The sequence below is a fragment of the Dermacentor andersoni genome, chromosome 11 (genome assembly GCF_023375885.2).
Source record: "Dermacentor andersoni chromosome 11, qqDerAnde1_hic_scaffold, whole genome shotgun sequence".
In the NCBI taxonomy this organism is placed as follows: Eukaryota; Metazoa; Arthropoda; class Arachnida; order Ixodida; family Ixodidae; genus Dermacentor; species Dermacentor andersoni.
Window position 1 is genome coordinate 1,567,028 of NC_092824.1, and position 21,230 is coordinate 1,588,257.

The window sequence follows — 21,230 nt, forward strand, 5'->3', positions numbered from 1 at the left end:
TTTAGGCTACACTACAACTATAAAAATAGCTTCTTGTAGGTAGGCGGGGCTAAACTATTCTACAAGTAAAAGATGGCGACTTCATACACTAACTACACTCTTGTAGCCGTGTAGATAAAATACATAGCCCTATTGACTTCAAGAAACACGAAATTTAAACCATAAGGCAAATTATTAGATCTGGCGTTGGCACTGCAATTGCAGAGCAAGTGTGATTCACTCTCCACGCAGTAGCGTCTTAAGAGGCAGCAGGGAGAGAGAAGGAGTGTATATGCATGTGCACGTCTTCAGTGCGCATGCGCGTGTACTTGAGTTTTTGTGTTCGCCCGTGCTTGTGCCTCCGTATTCGAATCTGCGTGCGCACGAGCCCATTTATGCGACTTCGAGCATACGCGCATTTGTGTATGCGTGCATTTCATTATACATGCGTGCGGGCGCGCGCGCATTTTTCTACGTGTGTACATGTGTTGGCGCGTGTAAACGTGCATGGAGGCAAACGTGCCTGTTATCTGTGCTTCTGTATGCTTGAGAGAGAGAGAATGGTGAATACCTGTTTGTGTGTATAGGTGTGTGTAAGAAGCTATCATTTCCTTACTTGCACCTACTCTCGGATGGAAATAAGATAGAGACATTAAAATTATGTAGCTATTATGTGTCAAGATCGCAATCTCATTATGAGGCATACCGTAGTGGGATACTCCGCAATAATTTCGACCACCTGGGACTCCTTAACTTGCACCTAAATCTAAGTACACGGGTATGTTCGCATTCCGCCTCCATCGTAATGCGGCCGCCGTGGCCGGGATTTGATTCCGCGACCTCGTGCTTAGCAGCCCATCACCACAAACTGGCTAAGGCAGAGCAAGCACGGCGCGGATATAGACTATTCTTATTTATATCCACAGAGACAAGAACGAATGGCACTGCCTTTATATCATTATCACTTTCGGAAAGCAAAACCGACGCAGAAAGAAAGAAAATATTAGGAGCCATTCCACTCTGTGAAGATGGATCACGAGGTAAGCTGTAGAACATCACACAGTATTAGACAAGGGGTCATGTATTTATTTTCACCATTTGGTAATGGTAGCGATGATAGCCTTGTGATTACTGTGATATATGCGGGTTGGCCCGGTTACAACCTTAGATAGAATCTTGGCCAAAGTATAATATATGCGCGACCATTGTTACTTGAGTTACTTCGATTGGTGTATCACTTCAAACCAAATTCTTCTTGCACAAACTCAGTTACCCATTTCTTTTTTGGTTTTGAAATGCCAACATTGAAGTCTCCAATGGTGACACAAGGGTAGTGGCATCGCGGCTAACCAATGCAAAGTGCGTGGTCATGAACTTCTCAATACCACACTTAGGTGCGCCTGAATATATATAGACAGCGGGTATCGTAATTTCGTCTTCGTTTGTACGGCACAGACAACCCCACAGTCGGTGCCCGCTCCTCTTACCGGTCAAGGTTGTATGGTTGTACATACATTTCCTCCTCTGCAAATATGGCAATGCCTTCTGCGCGTAAGGCCATGTGCGGTTCAAAAACGATTCCAGCATACCCAATGACGTGAAACAATGCATCTTTATTTATTTATTATTATTATTATTATTATTATTATTATTATTTAATAATTTATTATTAGTATTATTTTGATGAAAGAATAGCAAAGTATGATTGGAATTCTTTTATTTACAATGTGTCCCCTGCAGACTTATATGACAGTTTCGTCGAGGTTTTTCGTTCACACAAAGCTGAATCTTCACGCATGGTGATCGTTAAGCAACGAAATTTAGACAACAAGTGAATGTCACCCGTAATGCTGGAAGCCATTAAAGAGAAAGATCTGCTCTGGTCTCGGTCGAGACGTGCTCCAACCTGTTCTGAACTACGACTGCAGTTTAAACATGAACGAAACCGAGTTAATGCCATGATCCGTCTGGCCAAGCGCAACCACTTTAGGTCTCAGTTTAACGACGCACGTTTTAACAGCAAAACATGGTCATTGATAAATAACCTGAAAGGCGTGAGCGCTGCTATTTATAATGATACATATTTCATATATCATTTCCATAAAGATGGACAGAGCATTGAGCATGACTTTAACAAACTATTTTCTCTGGTCTCTGGTGCATCTCGTACCCCGCCCAACGACTGTCCTATGCCTCCCAGTGTGATGGAATCTGCTTTCCTTCCTGACATTAGCGAAAATGATTTAAGGTATATACTTTTGAGTCTTAAACGTAGCAAATCTCCTGGTCATGACGGCCTCACTGTTTCTGAATTGTGCAGAAATTTTGAAGCGATTAAAGGTGTATCATTTCCAGGGGTATAATACCGACTTCAATGAAAACTGCTAAAGTTATACCTTTGTATAAGGGTGGCTCCAGAAACATGATGAGTAATTACAGACCTATCTCTATTCTGCCATACATTGGCCAAATTTTTGAAAAGCATCTATTACTTACCATGAGAATTTTTTGAATACGCACAATGTTCTATCACCTTGTCAGTATGGCTTCATACCAGGAAAAGGAACAACAGATCTTCTTGAAGAATTCTCTGACATACTAAATTCAGCTTTTGATAAGAATGAAGTCGTATGCTCTCTTTTTCTTGACGTTAGCAAGGCCTTCGATAGCATCTGCCACGTTCTTCTGCTTGATAAACTTTCTACAGTGGGATTTCGAGGTTAGTTTTTACATTTACTTACTAACTTTTTACAAGATAGGCGCCAATATGTGTCGATTTCAAGATTCCATAGCGATTTCACGGCAATTACTTCCGGAGTCCCGCAAGGTTCTATATTGAGTCATTTGTTATTCAATCTATACGTTAATGATCTTGCTAACAATGTGCCTGTTTCATTCTTCCAGTATGCTGACAACACTGTCATTGTTGTCAGTGTCTTTATTTTTCATTATTTCTAAAGTTGTACCCGACTATAGGTCAAAGCCTTCCTGAAATCTAAAAAGATGCAATTTACACAATCCCATTTGTCAAGAGTGGATGCTAGGTCGTGCGTTAATTCTGTAAGCTAAGTAATACAAGAAAAACCACTTCGAAATGCGTTTTGCTGAGGGGTCAATAAGGAAAACAAATTTAAGTGAGTGGTGATGTTGCTAAAAAGTACATGCTCGAAAATCTTGCAAAGTACACTAGTCAGGGACATCAGTCGATAATTAAAGACAGATTTTCGAGGTCCTGACTTCGGAATAGGAACAACGTTGGCAATTTTCCAGTCTGCAGGCATCATTCCTCATTTCAAGGACTTTGCAAAGTGCACATAAAGGTATTTAGACAACGGGCCCGCACAAGCAGAAAACAGAAAGTTCGGCAAGTCACCGGGACTGCTGGCACTAGTAGTACTTCAATGCTGAAGTTGTAGTTGTAGCCTTTCCTGTCGAAGACGATGTCATTGATAGATTCCCCTCCGATAAGCTCGTAGTGAAACATTGAATCAGTATTAGTTGCGTGCGCAGAAAAAACAGAGCTGAAGAAGGAGCTGAAACATTCTGCCTTATCTAGACTCTCATGAACAAGAGACCCGTTGTGTTCGAGCACAGGAATTCATACTTCGTCTTTTCTATTCTTCTTGATAAAGTGCTAGAATTCTCTAGGGTTACTAGCCTGTGCACGATTATTAAAGACTACCTGTCAACTCGGTTAAAATATGTTCGCGTTGATGCTAAGTACTCTTTACCTCGTGAATAAACTTCGGGTGTTCCGCAAGGGTCGATCTTAGGCCCATTATTTTTCAATATCTTTGTTGATAACCTTGAAAAATGTTGGCGCTATTCGCGTCTCTTTTTATACGCTGATGATATTAAACTTTACTATGAAATAAAATAAGTGCAGGATTGTGAATTATTACAGGAAGATGTTATTTCTGTTGCGGAGTGGTGTGCTTCCAGCTTTTTGCGCATTATTCCAAACAAATCACTTGTTCCCTTTAATCGCAATATGTGCCCTTTACTATACGAGTACTGATTTGATAACATTTCTCTGAAAAGAGCGAGTAGTACGCGCGTCTTAGGAATATTGGTTGACTCCCGGCTAACTTCCGAAGAACATGTTTCAGGCGTCGTTAATGTACCCTACAGGAAGTTAGGCCTCATATCAAGGATGACTAAAAAGTTTACGAATGTGAACTGCGTTATTCTCTTGTATACTTCTTTGGTCCGCTTGAAGTTAGAGTTTAGTTCTGTTGTATGGAACTGTATTAATTTGACCAATGTTGCAAAAATTGAATGTGTTCAGCGATGTTTCATTCGTATCCTGTACGATCGATTTCTCCGACACCGTGTATTTTAGGCCTATGAGGGTGTAGTGCGCATGTTTAATATTAGACTCCTAGAAATAAGGCGGAAATACCGTGATTATTTATTTTTGTATAAATTAATTCACAACCACTTCTCCTGTCCGCGGTTACTGTCAGACGTAACATTCTGCTTGCGTCGCCCTAACCTGCGTAATCCTACCATTTTCTACGTGAATTGCTCTTGCACCTCTAACGCTATAACACGTGTTGAAGCACAACAAAATAACTTGCGTGATGATCTTGATATATCCAGTTCTACTACTTCCTCATTATCTGACTTCTATCTCTGAATAATTCAATTTTTTTGTTGGACCTTGTACCAATGTTAGAGATATTTTGTTTTGTTTTTCGGTTTTATGTTCTTTATGTAACACAAGTGCATCAATATTAAGGCGTAAAGCTGTTATTGGGCACATTAAAAAAAATTTAAAAATTCTTACGCTATCGCCGGAAATTCAAAGAGCGGCTCTGTGGCGGCAGGCGTCTCGTGTCCTCGCTTTGTTTGTAGAGAACGAAATACAGCGTTGGCGGAGGTTGACGATGGCGCCATACTCTCGAACAAAGTCTATTCCAAGTATCAATTCACAGGACCATTCTCGGAGAACAAGAGAACTCATCAGAAACATAGAATTTTGAATTTGTACCCGAAAAGTGCACACACAAAGTGGTTTGACGACATGTCCGCCAGCTGTCTGTACGTGCGTCCAAGGCGTAACAACTTTCTATAATGTGGTTGCCAGTCTTTCGCTGATAATCGAGGAGTCAGCGCCAGTGCCTATTAAAGCAGTAACATTTCCACCGTCGATCAGCACATTGAAAAGAAGTTCATTGAAAACTTGTCTCCAGCCTAAGGCACCGGTGTCGTCAACTCTCCGTCGGTCTGAGGTCGCGTCGATTGGAGGTGATGCGCACGTCGAGTGTCAACGGCCTCGCCTCGAAAGGACGCTGACGATAGTTTTCCAAGCGAGGGCTCTGAGATCGTCTTAGCGAAATCTGACTTGTCGAATAGGATGGTCGGAGTGACAGCGATCGCGACTGGCGCCTTGATGACGGTGGCGCGCGCTGTCGGGTGATAAAATCTTCAATCTCAGGTGGCCGTTGTCCGAAACGGGGCTAGGGTGAATTATTAGGAAACCACTGAAGTTCAAGGCGGCGGTACTGGCACTCTTGGTAGACATGAGCCGCCTCACCACAGTGGTAACCGAGCGGTCGTCGGTCGGGCCAAATGTCGTATTTACGTACAACTGGTCGGGTCTCTCCAAAATAAGGAACCGCCTGCGCTGAACCGCTGCCTGACATACGGGGTGATGGCAGGTAGTGGCGTCGGTGCTACCTGGGATAGGGTGCTCGAATGCATAAGCATAAGTCACTCTGGTATTTGCTCACAGTAGCAGGTGTCACCGGCGACGGGACGGGGCCTCTTAAAACGTCAGCGTATGTTCTGCGTCTGGTTCAGGTGAAGTTGCAAACGCGTAAGTGGTGGAGTGGCCAGAAGTGCTGCTTCGCCACGTGATACGCCGATCGCATGCTGCACTTCGTCACGCATGACGGTAGCTGTTAAGTTGGCTGGAGGCTGCTGCACCTGATGCAGCTGTCGCAGCTCGTCGCGGACTATCGATCGAATAATCTCGCGAAGCGACTCGACGCCAGTCGTCAGAACTCCTAGTCCACTGGCAACAGAGGAGAGATTCACTTGCCGATCTTACTGGTGCGAGTGCTGGGGCACGGCATTCTCCATGGCAACGGCTTCACTAAGAAACTCGGCAACCGTATTGGGCGGCCTACGAAAGAGTCCACCAAAAAGCTGCTCTTTCACTCCTCGAATCAAGTGACGCAGCTTCTTGTTTTCAGGCATGGTAGGGTCAGCTCGCCTGAAGAAACGCACCATGCCTTCCACGTATATAGCCACACTCTCATTAGGTTCATGAATGCGAGACTGGAGGGTCCATTCTGCTCCTTCCCGGCAATCGGAGCTGCCGTGGGTGTCAAAGAGGCTGCGACAGAACTCACGCCATCATGTCAGGCCATCTTCGCGGTTCTGGAACCACTTGCGAGCACCATCCAAAAGGCTGAAGTAGACCACCGCTACGCGCTCGAAGCCCGCCGGCAGTCTCCCACATCTTTAAGAAGGTCGCCATGGAAGTGACTTGGCACGCGCGGTTTTCGCAACGTGTAATGAGGAGGTACCGGAGTAGCCGTCACACAGTTAGTTGTAGTATTGGATGTAGCATCCATACCCGCTGTCGTTCTCGTTCGCAAATAAAGGCTCAAACTCAAGGGCCAATTCTTGGATTTTCCGGCCGACGCGGTGTACTGGCGTGAGCTCCGGCATCGGTCTAGCGTTCCTGCTCCTGGGAGGGTTCCGTTGCATGGCTCGAGAATACCCCGCACCTCCGCCAGAAAAATGTCACGTTATTTTACAGGCGATTTCTAAAAGAGGTCGTTGAAGTCCGAGTCATCGAAGGGGCAGCGCAGCACCGACAGAAGGCCAAGGCGCGAGCTCATGAGTTAGCACGTCCTCGTCTTCTGGGAGCAAGTGGCCCAAGCGCGTGGAAATATATATATAAACAGCCGATGACACAGGGTAAATGAAGATACATATCAATTCCTTTTTATGTGGCTTTTGTGGTTCGCACATTTGTCACGTGTACAATTGCCCGTTCTTCGTTTATGGTTTGTTGTGTGTGTCCATTTTTGTGTTTCTTTGTGTTTTAATCGGTATTCCTAACTTTTTTCCATGACGCCGTTCTCAGCACCCATATTAGTAGTTAAAAACGACACAGTGCTATAACCGTCTCATGAGGTACTGGTGGGCATTTTAATTGAAAAGGGAGCTCACATTTGAGAAATGCACAAATATTAAAACACACAAACGCTAGCGCTTGGTGCTCGCGCATGCCTCGACAAGTGCGGTGCCCTTCAAATTGGCGTAACATTCTCATTCATGGACGGATATCGCGTGGCTTCTCTGTGGCGCAGGCCCAGTGGAGAAGACAGTGCAAGACTTCTGGCGCATGGTGTGGCAAGAGGAAATCTGCAAGTTTATTATGGCTGCCAACTTGGTGGAAGACGGAAAGGTAGCTGGCACTTGCTATGTTCGCCGAAAGAACCGCTTTTCGTAATTGAAAATTACGAAGCGATGCTTTAGAGGCAAACTTCAGCAAAAAGGCTGCACGAATTACTAGTGAATACGCGGCAGTCTTATGGACTTCATGGGCTTGGCTTTTTTTACTCTCCGGGCAAGACCAGGACGGCCCCCTTTTTCCTTGTTTATATATTAGCTCAAACCAAAAAGTCTTTTGTATCATACCCTATTCGCGTGCAAGGACTTCAAACCAAAAAGAACGACTAACGTTATGGAACACTTTTACTTACATTTCGGGCGAGGAACCGACCTCCTTCGGTGTGAAGAAGACACCGTTCAACTAGGAGGTTTAAGATATGGTGATGTGATGTTCAGAGCGAATGTGCATTTTCATTTGTGCTCTTTCTCCAAGTCTTCGTGCTTCAGGAAAGAGCACAAATCACAATGTGGCATCCTCAGTTGAGGTATCCTGCACAGAATTGGAAGCAAAACGAAAGTGTTTTTCTTCTTTGCGCCTGACTCCGAATGGCAGTTAGAGCCCCAGACAGATTAGCACTGTGGGTTCGCCAAATGGCGAATAATCATTCACAACGCTCGGCGGCTGTCTGTTGCGCAAGACGTGAAAACTAGGTGTACGTGTATCCTTACGCGCTTATTCTTAATTTATATCTCACGGATTTATCTTGATCAGAAAACACGTGGCAAAATAAGGTCCATGAATCAACTTGGAAGGAACGCTGGTTTATTTTTCTTCTGGCGGCTGTATTTTTTGACCTGCCGCCTTGCTGAAGTGCATCATCGGAGTGCAAACGCACCTGGAACGAGGAGGCTGCCCTTCTGCGATCTCCTCTGGTTTCTATCTGTCTAAAAATCGCCCTCCTCTATTATCCCTGTGCTCTCTGGATGGACGGACGGACGGACCGCAGCCGATCAGGATAACCACGGGCATCTCAGTGAGTGCCAAATTTTTATTTCGCACGCTCACGCTCGGCTATGCTCGTTCAGCACGGGTGCGTTTCTTTGTTTTTATGGATGATTTCGGCTGCACTGCACAACAAGAACGGAAATGTGAGGTGACGTCAATGCATCAAAATTATTCCCGACAGCAATCACCCTCCTTCGATGTCGTCTAGTCACCAGTCGTGTCGCACTCGTTTTCAGTGTTACTAACCGTGTGCCAACCGCGTGCTTTCTCGCCCTTTTGTTCTTACTTGGCTGGTTTCTCTTGGCGTTCACAAAGCGTGTGAGACAGAGTGCCACAAAGAGTGATTCCTTTATTAGGTTTTGGGACACCATTCTTTAATGCCAATTTTAGGCTTGGGTCAGCTGCACGTAATCACTCATCCGTAACTAATGGGTACCCAGGTAATAAACAAAGGATAAAAGAAACATCGCAACTAGTGGTCTTCATATTCACGTTACTGTACATTCAGCTAGATAGCGCTGATATATAAAGTGTGCTAACTTCGCAGCTAGCGATGGAGCCCTAATTAAACGCTCCAAACAGAGCAGGTACGCAGAACAACTGCAAAGCAACTGTTTCTTTCTAAGTATATAATACATACTGAAGTACTAAAGCGCCAAAAAGACGACACAAGAAGAGACACGGACAAGCGCTCGTCCGTGTCTCTTCCTGTGTCGTCTTTTTGGCGCTTTAGTACTTCAGTAACATGCACCAACTAGCCCAACAAAAAGTTCTGCTTCTATATAATACGTATTTGACTGCGGTGAAGCGCAAGACACGTGACGAAATAAAGAGACAGACGGGACCAGTGCTTGTCCCGTCTATTTCGTCTTCCTAGGTATACGTTGTGGCGCAAACTACATTTCTTGAAAAGGGGCAGAAGAAAGGAAGACAGTGATGCGCCAAACTACCAACTGTTTAATGACAGCCTGAGCAAACGTATAGAAGAAAAGACAACTTCCGCTGATGCGCAGGGACCCAAGCTGTGACAGAATAACATGGTCATGATAACATGCTTTGGATAAAGCACATATCTGCGGAATATAGTACGATAGATGCATGGCTGACACAATCAGACCTTTTTTTTTTGTAATATAACACGCTTCCAATAACTGCCTTGCAGTTTGGTCCCTACTTTTGCCAAGAATCAATACTTGTTCAAAGCATGGCGTACGACGACAGGCTTTACACTGCGCAGGAAGATGCGCCTTGTCACACTTACCGATACTATTAGCGTCCTAATATTGCGTATACCTAGGAAATCTAAGCACCAACTTGCCCAAGAAGAAGTCCTTTTGTAATATTTCGTCTTCATTTCGTCACATGTCATGCGCTTCAGCGCAGTCAAATATGCTTCATGAACTGGCTCAAAATTCTACTCTTTCAAACAATTCTAAAACATAACACGTCTGCCTGCTACGGAACACTCGGAGGATTTATTGATCGGCGTTGAGGTGCATGCATCTAGCAAGTACGGCTTTCGTTACGCCGCTTCTTTTTTTCACTCTGTCTTCGTGGTGCAGCGCAAGGTTGAGCGGTACTGGCCTGAGACCTGCAGCAAGTATGGCGACATCATGGTGACGCTGGTGTCCGAGGAGGTGTTCGTCGACTACAGCATCCGGACCTTCAAAGTCCACAAGGTTTGCGCTGTCCAGCCCTCAAAAATACGCCCTCAGTGTCAGCCGTTTACGCGACAGATCGTACTTGGAAGCAGAGATCCTGGCACTTTATCTTACCGCTTACGCACGTGTAAAGTATAGACAACCAGGCGCTGCCGTCCTTAAGCAGCCGTCCAGACGTCCGCGTCTGTTCATTCCTTTCTGTGTCTGTGTCCTACGATCTCTGCTGCTACAATCCTCGAATGCTCAACCACCCAGGGCTTATTCATTTATTTCGCCCTCGTTGTACTGAGAATAACTGTGCGCTAGATGATGATGATGATGACGAAAAACTTTATCCCTCTTTAAAGGGAAGGGGGCAATGGAATAGAGGGTGGGGGGAGGAACTACTTGAAGTAGGCCTCCTTTATTCTCTCAGCCCACTCCAGGATGGCCTCCTGAAGATCGGGCCTGGAGCTGCGCAAGGCAGCCTCCCACTGCTCCTCACTAGATATTAATTGCTTGAGGAAAGTGGCAAAGGGGTGCTTAGGGCACCCCCATATGATGTGGTTTAAGTCTGCTTTCGGAGAGACACAGAACTTACAATAGGGAGAAAGGTAAATGGCGGGATGAATGCGGTGGAGGAGGTAAGGGGACGGAAAGGTGCGAGTCTGTAGCTGTCGCCACAGAACTTCACACGTACGCGGGGATTTTCCCATGAGTGGCGGAAAGGTTAAGCGGTCTAATCGGTAGTGTGGGCAGATGTCGAGGCAAGTAATAAGTCGATCCCGCGCTGTAGACGGCGCCTCCTCCGTGGTGATGTCAGACACATGTGATGCCTGAGCCCGGACTGTAAATCCTCGGGCACTGGCATCAGCCGCCTCGTTTTGGCAAGCCCCGCATGCTCGGGAGTCCAGATTAATGCCACAGTTTGATGGAAAGGATGGGCCAAGAGGAGAGAAAGGGCTGGCTTAGAGACCCTACGCGCTCCGAAGTTATGTATGGCTGCTTTGGAGTCGCTAACGATAATTGATGAATTTGGCATTGCGAGGGCCAGGGCTATGGCCGCTTTCTCCGCCTCCTCAGAGAAGAGCCAGGAATGGAGGCGGCCGCAGCGACCTAGCCGTGGGAGTTAATGACTGATATTGCGTAATGATTTCTGTTCCCATATTCGGCGGCATCAACATAGAGCACGTCTTTAGAGGTGGAGAATTGTTTTTGGAGAGCCTTTGCTCGCTGCCTCCTGCGCTGTTTGTGATGCACAGGGCGCATGTATTTAGGAAGTGGAGGGATGCAGAGATTCTTGTGTATGTGATGTGGAATTGTGTATTTAGTCTTGATGATGGGTGCCGGAGTGATAGAAAGAGTTTGTAGAATGTGTCGGCCTGTTGCGGTGTTAGAAAGTCTTGTATATTTGGATGTGAGGTGGGCTTCTGTGAGTTCCGTAAGTGTGTTGAAAGTTCCAGTAAGCATTAGCCTTTCAGTGGAGGTACGTATAAGGACCCCCAGAGCGAATTTATATATTTTGCGTAAAAGAGTGTCGATCTTATCTGATACTGATTTAAGAAAATGTAGATATGGTGTTGCGAATATAATCTTACTGATAACGAAGGCCTGAATCAAGCGGGGATGTTCGGCCTCCTTTAGTCCGCCATGTTTATTGGAAACTCGCCCCAGAAGGCGCAGGGTGTGATCGACTGTGGTGTGGAGTGTATGTAGGGTATATGTGTTGGGCCGGTTGCTTTGAATGTGTAAACCGAGCACGCGGAGCCTGTCCACTCTAGTAACGTGGATGTGGTTTAGGATGACCTGTATACTAGATATGTGTTTTCCTGCCCCCCGGTGGGATGGCAGAAGAAGTAGCTCGGATTTTTTTAGGGGAGCATGTGAGATTCATAGCCCCGGCATGAGCCACGACGGCGTCTGCTGCGGCCTGTAGAGTGTCTTGAATCTCTTCATCGGAGCCGCCAGTCGTCCAAAGAGTGATGTCATCGGCGTAGACTGAAAACTTGAGATCGGGAATAGACCGCATTGCTTGCGCCATCGGCATCATATCAATATTAAAAAGAAAAGAGGACAGCACTGAGCCTTGGGGCGTGCCGTAGCTACCTAAAGCGCATGAAAGGGATTGCTCTGTGCCTATGTGTATCGTTGCGGTACGATTGGATAAGAAGGTACATATGTAGTCATATGTCATTCCGCCAACCGCAATGAGATTAAGCTCTCGGAGGATGGTGGAATGTGAAACGTTATTGAAGCCTCCGTGGAGGTCCAGACTGAGAATTGCTTGCGTATCTAGACTGCTATTGGGTGTAATGATGTCATGCTTCATTCGAAGCATGGTATCTTGGCATAAGAGAGATCTTAGAAAACCTACCATTTCTGATGGATAAAGATTGTTGTCCTCCATGTATTTACTGAGTCGGTTGAGGATGACGTGTTCGAGTGTTTTACCTCGACAACAGGTTAATGGTATAGGCCTGAGATTAAAAGTCTTGAGTGGTTTGTTTGGCTTTCGGATAAAAATTACCCTGGCATCTTTACACGAAGTAGGGATGGTGCAAGTGTCAAAGCAGTGATTGAAGTACGCCGTGATGGCTGTGACAGAGTTGTCTAGATTGCGGAGTATTTTATTGTTAATAAGGTTCGGGCCTGGTGCTGACATTGTGCGCAGGGTGGCGAGGGCATAGCGAACCTCTGCTTCCGTGATAGCGGGGCTAAGTAGCTCGTTGGGTTCGCCAATATATTTTTGCATGTCATACTTCTGAGTGGGAGGCAGATGTTTATGGCGGAGGTCGTCGAAGAATCGGTTGAGATTGTTTTTGTGTGCATGTAGCAGTTTGTTTATGCTATGGTTGTGGTGTGTGCGCGATGTGGTAGGGTCTAATAAGTGTCGCAAGAGTTGTCATGTGCGCTTGTTATCGAGGTTGTTATGCCTGCTTTCACATACCTGGCCCCACTGCTGGCAGGCCAGATGTGTGGCGTACTCCAGGATCTGGAGGTCTAATTTGGCAATTCTGAGTATTCGTTTTCGGTTGAACCGTTGCCTCTTCCACCGTTTGAGAAGAGACTGTTTGGCTTCCCACATGTGCAGAAGCTTGGAATCAACCGTAGTGAGAGCGGTTTCGGGGGGCAGAGTGGTAGTGTGCGTCTGGTCTTCTGAGTATAGTTGCTGAACCCATTCTTAAATGTCTTGAATCTTTGTGGGAGCAGATATCTGGCGGGCCTCTCGAAAATTTTACCGATTGGTAAGGCTGAGGCGTTTCGGTGCAAAGGGTTTGTGCTTGAATTGTAGTGTGATGGTAATGTGATGGTCGCTACCGAGCTTAACTTGTGAGTTGTGCCATGTGACTTGTTGGATTCTGTGTGTAAGCGTAAGATCGGGGGAGGTGTCCTTAGCTACGCTATTGCCTAGTCTGTTTGGTGCATCGATGTTGTTATGTAATGTGAGTCTGTGGTCTTGTATGTGGATCCATAGGGCTCTGCCCTTAGGAGTAGAAACGGAGTACCCCACAAATGGTTGGGTGCGTTGAAATCTCCAAGAATTACGAGGGGTGGTGGGTGGCAGCGGCAATAGCTTGAGCGAAAAGGGAGTCAAAGCGGTGATGTTTGTCTTGTGGACGACTATAGATATTGAGAATGTAAAGGCCAGATGCATTATTTTTGCGACGAATAATTTCTAAAAAATCGTGCTCTATATCGACGCTGTCGAATTGGGAGTGCTTGGCAGTGAGGTGCTTTTGCATAAGAATTGCCGTATCAGGCCGGGAGACCTTATTGTTCTGATAGACACTATAACCTGGGAAGCCGATTAGTCCGTGAGTTTCCTGAAGGGCAATGACAGCTGAGAGATTAGAAGGGAAGGCTAGAAACTGCTGGAGGTGTGCTTCCTTTTTTCGAAACCCCCTACACTTCCACTGCCACATTTCAAACTCGGAGCGTGAAAAATCTTGATGAACTGGTTCCTAAAAAGTACCTATGGACGGTAGGGTAGCTCTTAAAACGCACAACTTTACTGAAAAGGCAAGTCTGCTGGGCAGAGTTGAGGGAACGCGTGATAGAGGTAAAAGCAGCGTTTACATTGCCCGCTATGGTGACAGGCCGATTTGTGGGCACTCTTTCAAAAAACAGCTGTTATTGCTTTTTACGACTTGCGATACCACGTGTCCCTAGGTAGCATTGAGCGCTGCCGTTTCTGCAACAAATTTTCATATTTAGACCGCACAACCTCCAGCAATAGAAAGCTTTGAATATTCTTACTGTGTATGACGTGGTTATGGTGACACAGAGGGAGGCGAGAGGATTATTTCACATTAAGTCATCGAACCTATGGGATTCCGCAAGCTGCAGAGGCAGCTTTTCATGCCAACGTGGAAAGTGTCTTCAGATGAAGAAGTATGCCGAACTACTGTCAGAGATGCAAGAAGAAGCCAGAACGGACATGTGACTTGCATATTAAGCGCAGTCGGCTTCGTCTCTGCATTATCCAGTGGTGGTTATCTTGACGACGGAGGAATCTTGTGGTGCCAATATTCTACTGGAAATATGTGCAGCACAATAAAATTATTCACAGATGCTTATCACGCCATACAGTTTCTTGCGCATCAGTTAAATTTGCGCTTGACCAGTTTTCCAAATACTGATGTTCATTACTGATCGAATGACCTACAGCCGAAAGTCGCAAAGAGGAGAGAGATATATATATAAACAAATGGGATGGGATGGCCTTACCATACAACTTGTACTTGGTTGTGCCTATAGGTCTCCCTCAGCATCTCATCGAGAAAGGGATAAAAATCAACGGAAGGGGAGAGGCACGGAAGTTAAGCAGATAACATTCTGGCTTGCTACTCTGCACTGAGGGAAGGGTGAGGAGAAATGAAAGATGGAAAGAACGACGGAGAAAAAAAGCAAAGGAAAGAAAAAAAGATAGCGAAGGTTGTGAACGTCCATGAGAACTAGTGTTCCAATAGGCCACTCGAACTTAAGATTTCAAGAGTGCCTTCACTGTCTTGTGGTGTGACGACTGTATAGGTTGGCGTTCCAAAACTGTCTGCTCCGAAAGCGGCCGGTCATCAAGACGCGCCAGCGCGGTCGCGAGTGGCTACCTGTATGCGCTGCGTCGGGGACAATGGGAAAGAACGTGTTCGATAGTTAACTCGTCGGCCGCAGTTGTCACACGCGGCACTCATCCGATGCGGTAAGCAAACGACTTCGTAAATGCGACGCTAAGCCACAATCGATAAAGTACTGTTGTTTCGGGTTGCCATAGTCGAGATGGAGGATGAAGTTGCAGACAGAGGTCAAGTCGATGTATACGTGTGTGTTGAACTTTGGTATGTTCCACAACTGTTGTAAGGCATCATATGGAAACAATTGAAAATTTTCTGCTGTGTCTGTTCTCGACAGCGGGATTGGTTCATGCACACCCTCTTCATGAGCATATGAAGCAGCTTCATCGGCATGTTCATTGCCCATTATGCCACATTGGCTAGGGAGCCACTGAAATGTTGCGTTTTGTCCTTGCTTGACAAGGCAGTGAAGGAGCACTCGGAGTTCTAGCACTGTTTGTTTGTAGGTCCATGGCGTAAGGCGGAAACCAAGCAATGTAGAGCTGCCTTGGAGTTACTGAAAATGCCCCATTGTTGAGGTGCTTCCTCTCGAGTTATGCGAAGTGTGCTACGACGACAAGCAAGCATCGCGGCTGTCGATGTAGTCCGATGGGATGTCTTGAACTTCAAGGTGGTGACTTTCGTTGGGAAAATCACTGATCCTGCAGAACCAATCACGGTGGTAGAACAATCACTCAATAGATGTGTATGGTCATTGTATTTTTCAAACTGCAAGAGCAATGGATGTTGCTTGGGAGCTGGTGTGAGAGTTGTGCCTTCATTCGAATTCCTGTTACTGTCACTGTTAAAACTAAATTATTTTTGCTCCAAGAATAGGTTGCTACAGCTAAACAATACCATGGCTTTTGAAGGCCATAAAATAAAAACAGTTGACGTTAATAAAACTCTTTAAAATTCCTTTAAAATGCAGTGCATAGAATTTAAAATTCATAATGCTTTCTTCCGTGACAGGGGTTGTATCACGATGTCGTACTATACTTCCTGTAACAGCCAAAGTACAGATTTATAATGCAGCATTTAACGCAAGTTGATATTATTGCTTTCTAGTATGGTGTACAGCCACCAAAACTGACATACATACAGTTCTTACGTTACAGAAGAAGATAATTTGGTGTGTTGGAAATATACATTATTATCCAGGCACCAGAGAGGCGTTCCTTAAGTACAGCATTATACGGTTTGATAACCTATACACGCTTCGATTATTACATACTGCACTATATGCACTATAGGAACTACATAACGCAATTATCCTCATTAGAGTGTTGTCGCATTAATGCTAAGACGTGAAATCATGAGATATGGTCCATTCCATACTTCAAAACACTGTATAAACATCAATCGTTAATACATAACCTACGGTCCCCTTTGAACAAATACAAGCATACTGACAATTTCAGCAGGAAAGAACTCCGCTCATACTCTGTTTACTTGTAATGCATCCGGTGTGTTTATTATTCTGCCTTTGTGTATCGTTATGAGTGTATACTGTACAACCTGTTTCGTTTTCTTAGCGAAAACTTTTTCAAATGCAGGTAACTTGCCGTGATGGAAATAATGATTCAGTATTTCCGTTCATGAGGAAGTACAGTTATCGCTGAAATTACATGTGAATCACTGTACATGTACACGCACTGCTTGCTGTACTATTGCCTTGTCTTGTGTTTTGGGCCACGTCAAGCTAGCTATGTAGCTTTTACCCCAAAATGACCATCCAGCATGTAAACTGGAGCATAAAATTGATGTGATTTGATCTGAATTACATGGATTTGAATTGGGAAGAAGTGGGGAAAAAAGTTAGTGGAGAATACCGTACTAACTTGCGATTCACTGATGATATTGCCTTGCTCAGTAACTCGGGAGACCGATTGCAATGCATGCTTACTGACCTGGAGAGGGAAAGCAGAAGGGTGGGTCTAAAAATTAATCTGCAGAAAACTAAAGTAATGTTTAACACTCTCGGAAGAGAACATCAGTTTACGATAGGTAGCGAGGCACTGGAAGTGGTAAGGGAATACATCTACTTAGGGCAGGCAGTGACGGTGGATCCGGATCATGAGACGAAAATAATCAGAAGAATAAGAATGGGTTGGGGTGCGTTTGGCAGGCATTCTCAGATCATGAACAACAGGTTGCCACTATCCCTCAAGAGAAAAGTGTATAATAGCAGTGTCTTACCAGTACTCACCTACGGGGAAGAAACCTGGAGGCTTACGAAAAGAGTTCTACTTAAATTGAGGATGGTGCAACGAGCTATGGAAAGAATGATGGGTGTAACGTTGAGGGATAAGAAAAGAGCAGATTGGGTGAGAGAACAAACACGAGTTAATGACATCTTAGTTGAAATAAAGAAAAAGAAATGCGCATGGGCAGGACATGTAATGAGGAGGGTAGATAACCGATGCTCATTAAGGGTTACGGACTGGATTCCAAGGGAAGGGAAGCATTGCAGGGGGCGGCAGAAAGTTAGGTGGGCGGATGAGTTTAATAAGTTTGCAGAGACAACTTGGCCACAATTAATACATGACCGGGGTAGTTGGAGAATTATGGGAGATGCCTTTGCCCTGCAGTGGGCCTAACCAGGCTGATCATGGTGATGATGATGATGGAGCACGTGACGTCCACCGTGCTGCCCCTGTGATTGGTATCAGTCCCACCTTATCGCCCGTCGAACGCAACAGCCTTATTGAGCTCATCGATGAGCTTAAGAGCTGCTTCTGATCTTCGTCACCAGTCAGCCAGACGCCGCTCACTAAGCACCGTATTGTCACTGAAGCCGACTCTAGACCGATTCGGCAGAATCCTTATCGTGCAGCACCGAAAGAGCGCGAGGCAATACAAACACAAGTGAAGGCGATGCTTGAGGACGGGGTTCTTCTGCCATCTAGGAGTCTTTGGGCATCGCCTGTCGTATTCGTGATACAGAAGGACGGTAGCCTGCGCTTCTGCGTCGACTATCGAAAACTCAACCAGGTCACAAAGAAAGACGTCCATCCGCTACCGCGCATCGACGATTCACTGGTCAGGCTACGAAAGGCAGGTTACTTTTCGTCGATGGACTTCAAAAGCGCCTACTGGCAAATAGAAGTTGATGAGAGAGACTGTGAGAAGACGGCTTTTGTGACCCCCGACGGACGTCATGAGTTTCAGGTGCTCCCCTTCGGTTTGTGTTCTGCGCCAGCAACGTTTCAACGACTAATGGACACGGTACTCTCAGGTCTCAAATGGCAATCCTGCCTGGTGTACCAGGACACCGTGATTGTTTTCTTCGCCACGTTCGAGGAACACTTACGGAGACTAATGGCGCGTTCACACTGGAACATTCGGTGTCTGGAGCTGCGCGGTACCGAGTTTGGCGGCGGCGAGATACGCCGGAATATCTCCTTCCGCTCCTATCGCTCCCGGACCGATTTTTGCGGCCGCTGCCGCCGAATTCCCTCACCGCGGACAAATCGGAGTGCGACACAGCAGTTGAAAAGATGGCGACCAAGCCCGACTCCTTTGTCATATCGCAGTCTTCGAACGCGTCGCGACGTCGCAAATGCTCATCGAATTGGCGCGTAACAACCCCATCCTTTTCGACAAGTACCACGTGAAGCACAAGGACTACGCGACATGACAAGCCGGCGTGATCAAGCTTCGCGCGCTCTTGCAAAGCAGGACGACCCTACTAGCGCCGGTGGCGTCGTCTCTTCGGCGAATGCTTCTGCGCGTCACGCATCGCCAGAAAGGTGTTTGCCAGCAGGCCTAGCAGTGCTGACACTTCTTGCTCAGCTAAGCTACTTCCTCATTGTCGTTGGTTAGCAGTGATGAAGCGGCCAGAATAAAAACACGCGAACTCTGTGCGAGCAGAGATAACTGCGCAGTTTCGATAGGGTGTACTGGAAAGGGGGAGTGGTCCCACGGCGGAGTTTCTGCAGAGGGTTTTTTTTTTTATTTAAAATTTGTGGCGCCACCGTCGCCTTCACCTGAAAGAGCGGCTCCGCACGCCGGTCGGACGCTTGTCGCGTCGGAGACCCCTACCGCAGCTGCAGGTAGCTTTGAGAGGCGTTTCACTTTGCTCCATCAAGTTCTGGTACTCGGTGGTGGGACAGTGATTTTCTTCCCCGCCGAATTGCAGTCAATCAAATGGAGAAAGAGCGACGGAAACAATGCTAACGACATGACAACGATGGTACGTCGAGCAGACGACAGCCACTCAGCTCGCCTCAGCCAATGGGCGCTGTCGAAACAGGCGGAGCTGAAGGAGGAGGCGACGGCAGCGCCGCAGCAATTTTAGCGTTTTTTGCAACACCATCGGCGCTTGCCAAACCGTTCGCTGGACTCGCTCTCCCATTCCAGTGCCCTCTAGTTTCGTGTCGCGGGAACATCCGGAATATCCCACGCTTGCTTGGAGGTGAGCGTCCTAAATGGTAGATGGCTCTGTATCGCGTTCCGGCGGCGCTGTGGGCAAGCAGTGTGCACGACGCGAATTTCGGCGACAGGAGAATTCCGTTCCCTGTAGACGCCGAATTCCCCAGTGTGAACGCGCCATAAAGACGGTCTTTGAAGCAATACGCTCAACTGGTCTCACTATTAAACATGAAAAGTGCCATATTGGTTTTCAAGAAGTTCAATTCTCGGTCGCGTTGTCAGTCGTCAAGGTGTCCGACCTGACCCTAATAAAATCGCTGCCGTCGCTAATTTCCCAACACGATCAGATAAAAAGGTCGTGCGACATTTCTGGGCCTTTGCGCCTACTACCGACGGTTTATTGCGGAATTTTCGCGCATCGCATGGCCATTAATACGTTTCACCAGAGAAGATGTCCCCTTCGTGTGGGGTGACGACCAGCAACTGGCATTTCACGATCTACGGCAACGGCTGCAGACGCCTCCCGTGCTCGCACACTCTGATGAAAACGCTCTGACGATTCTTCATACCGATGCGAGTAATGACGGCCTTGGCGCAGTGCTTGTACAGCGGCAGGATGGCACCGAAAGAGTGATTCCTTTATACGCCAGCAGGACGCTATCAAGGATGGAGGCTAACGGCTCCAGTACAGAAAAAGAATGTCTCGCATTGATGTGGGCCGTCCTGAAATTTCGGCCATATGTGAATGGTCGGTGTTTCACCGTTGTCAGTGATGGCCATGCACTTTGCTGGCTGACTAATTTAACAGCTCCAGCTGGTCGGCTTGCGCTTTCACGGTTGTATATAAATTGGGGAAACGACACACCGACGCCGACTGCCTTTCTCTGTCTCCTGTTGAGACTGCAGTTGATGACTGCGACGATGATGACGCGGCTTTTCTAGGTGTGCTAGGCCCTGTCGCCGTTGCACGCCAGCCACGCGAGGATGCAGAACTAGTTCCTCTTTTCGATTACTCAGAGGGAAGAACAAGCAGCGTGCCGAGTTTATTCGCCAGACGGCTGCATTTATTTTGCTTGCTCCATGACGTTCTCTATAAAAAGAACTTTTCACCTAGTGGCAGCAGCTACCTATTCGTCATTCCCACATTTCTTCGCGGCGAAGTCCTACATGCCTGTCGACAACCTACATACAGCCAACCACTGGTCACTTGGGCTACATCCGCACATTGGCAAGAATTAGACTAAATTACTACTGGCAGAGACTTACGTCGATCGTGAAACGCTACATACAGATATGCCTGGATTGGCAGCGCCGCAAAGCCCTACGCGGCAAGACAACTGAGCCCAAACCAATGAGCTGACAGAACGTTTGAATAAGACTCTGGCAGCGTGATGAGTTTGCACATCGACGTCGACCACAAGAACTGGGACGAGATTTTACCGTGTGTTATATTTGCGTATAACACGGCTCGCCAAGAGACAACATCCTTGACACCTTTCAGCCTCGTTTACGGCTGGGAAGTGACAACAATGTTGGACGCAATGCTGCCACACGAGTGCGGTGAAGAGGAGACTGGTGCCGAGGAGTTTACGTAACGCGCAGAGGAACCCAGGCACCTTGCGCGTTTGCGAATCCAAGAACAACAGGAATCCGATGCCAGACACTACAATCTTCTGCACAGACCCGTCACATACAACGATGGTGACCAGGTGTGGGTCTGGACATCTATTCGTCAGCAGGGGCTGTCCGAGTGGCTCCTGCGAAGATACT

The 21,230-nt window shown here is 46.6% G+C and overlaps 1 protein-coding gene across 3 annotated transcripts in view; it reads left to right on the forward strand.

Moving 5' to 3' along the window:
* LOC126517808 (receptor-type tyrosine-protein phosphatase kappa-like) overlaps window positions 1-21,230 on the forward strand; it is a 472,380-nt gene that overhangs the window by 306,619 nt on the left and 144,531 nt on the right. For 2 of the 3 annotated variants that reach the window (XM_055064334.2, XM_072285643.1), the window contains 4 exons: window positions 906-1,019; window positions 7,308-7,405; window positions 8,340-8,366; window positions 9,901-10,017. In XM_055064334.2, the coding sequence (XP_054920309.1) occupies window positions 906-1,019; window positions 7,308-7,405; window positions 8,340-8,366; window positions 9,901-10,017 (356 nt within the window). The remainder of the gene's footprint in view (window positions 1-905; window positions 1,020-7,307; window positions 7,406-8,339; window positions 8,367-9,900; window positions 10,018-21,230) is intronic. The other variant, XM_050167603.3, reaches the window with a different exon arrangement.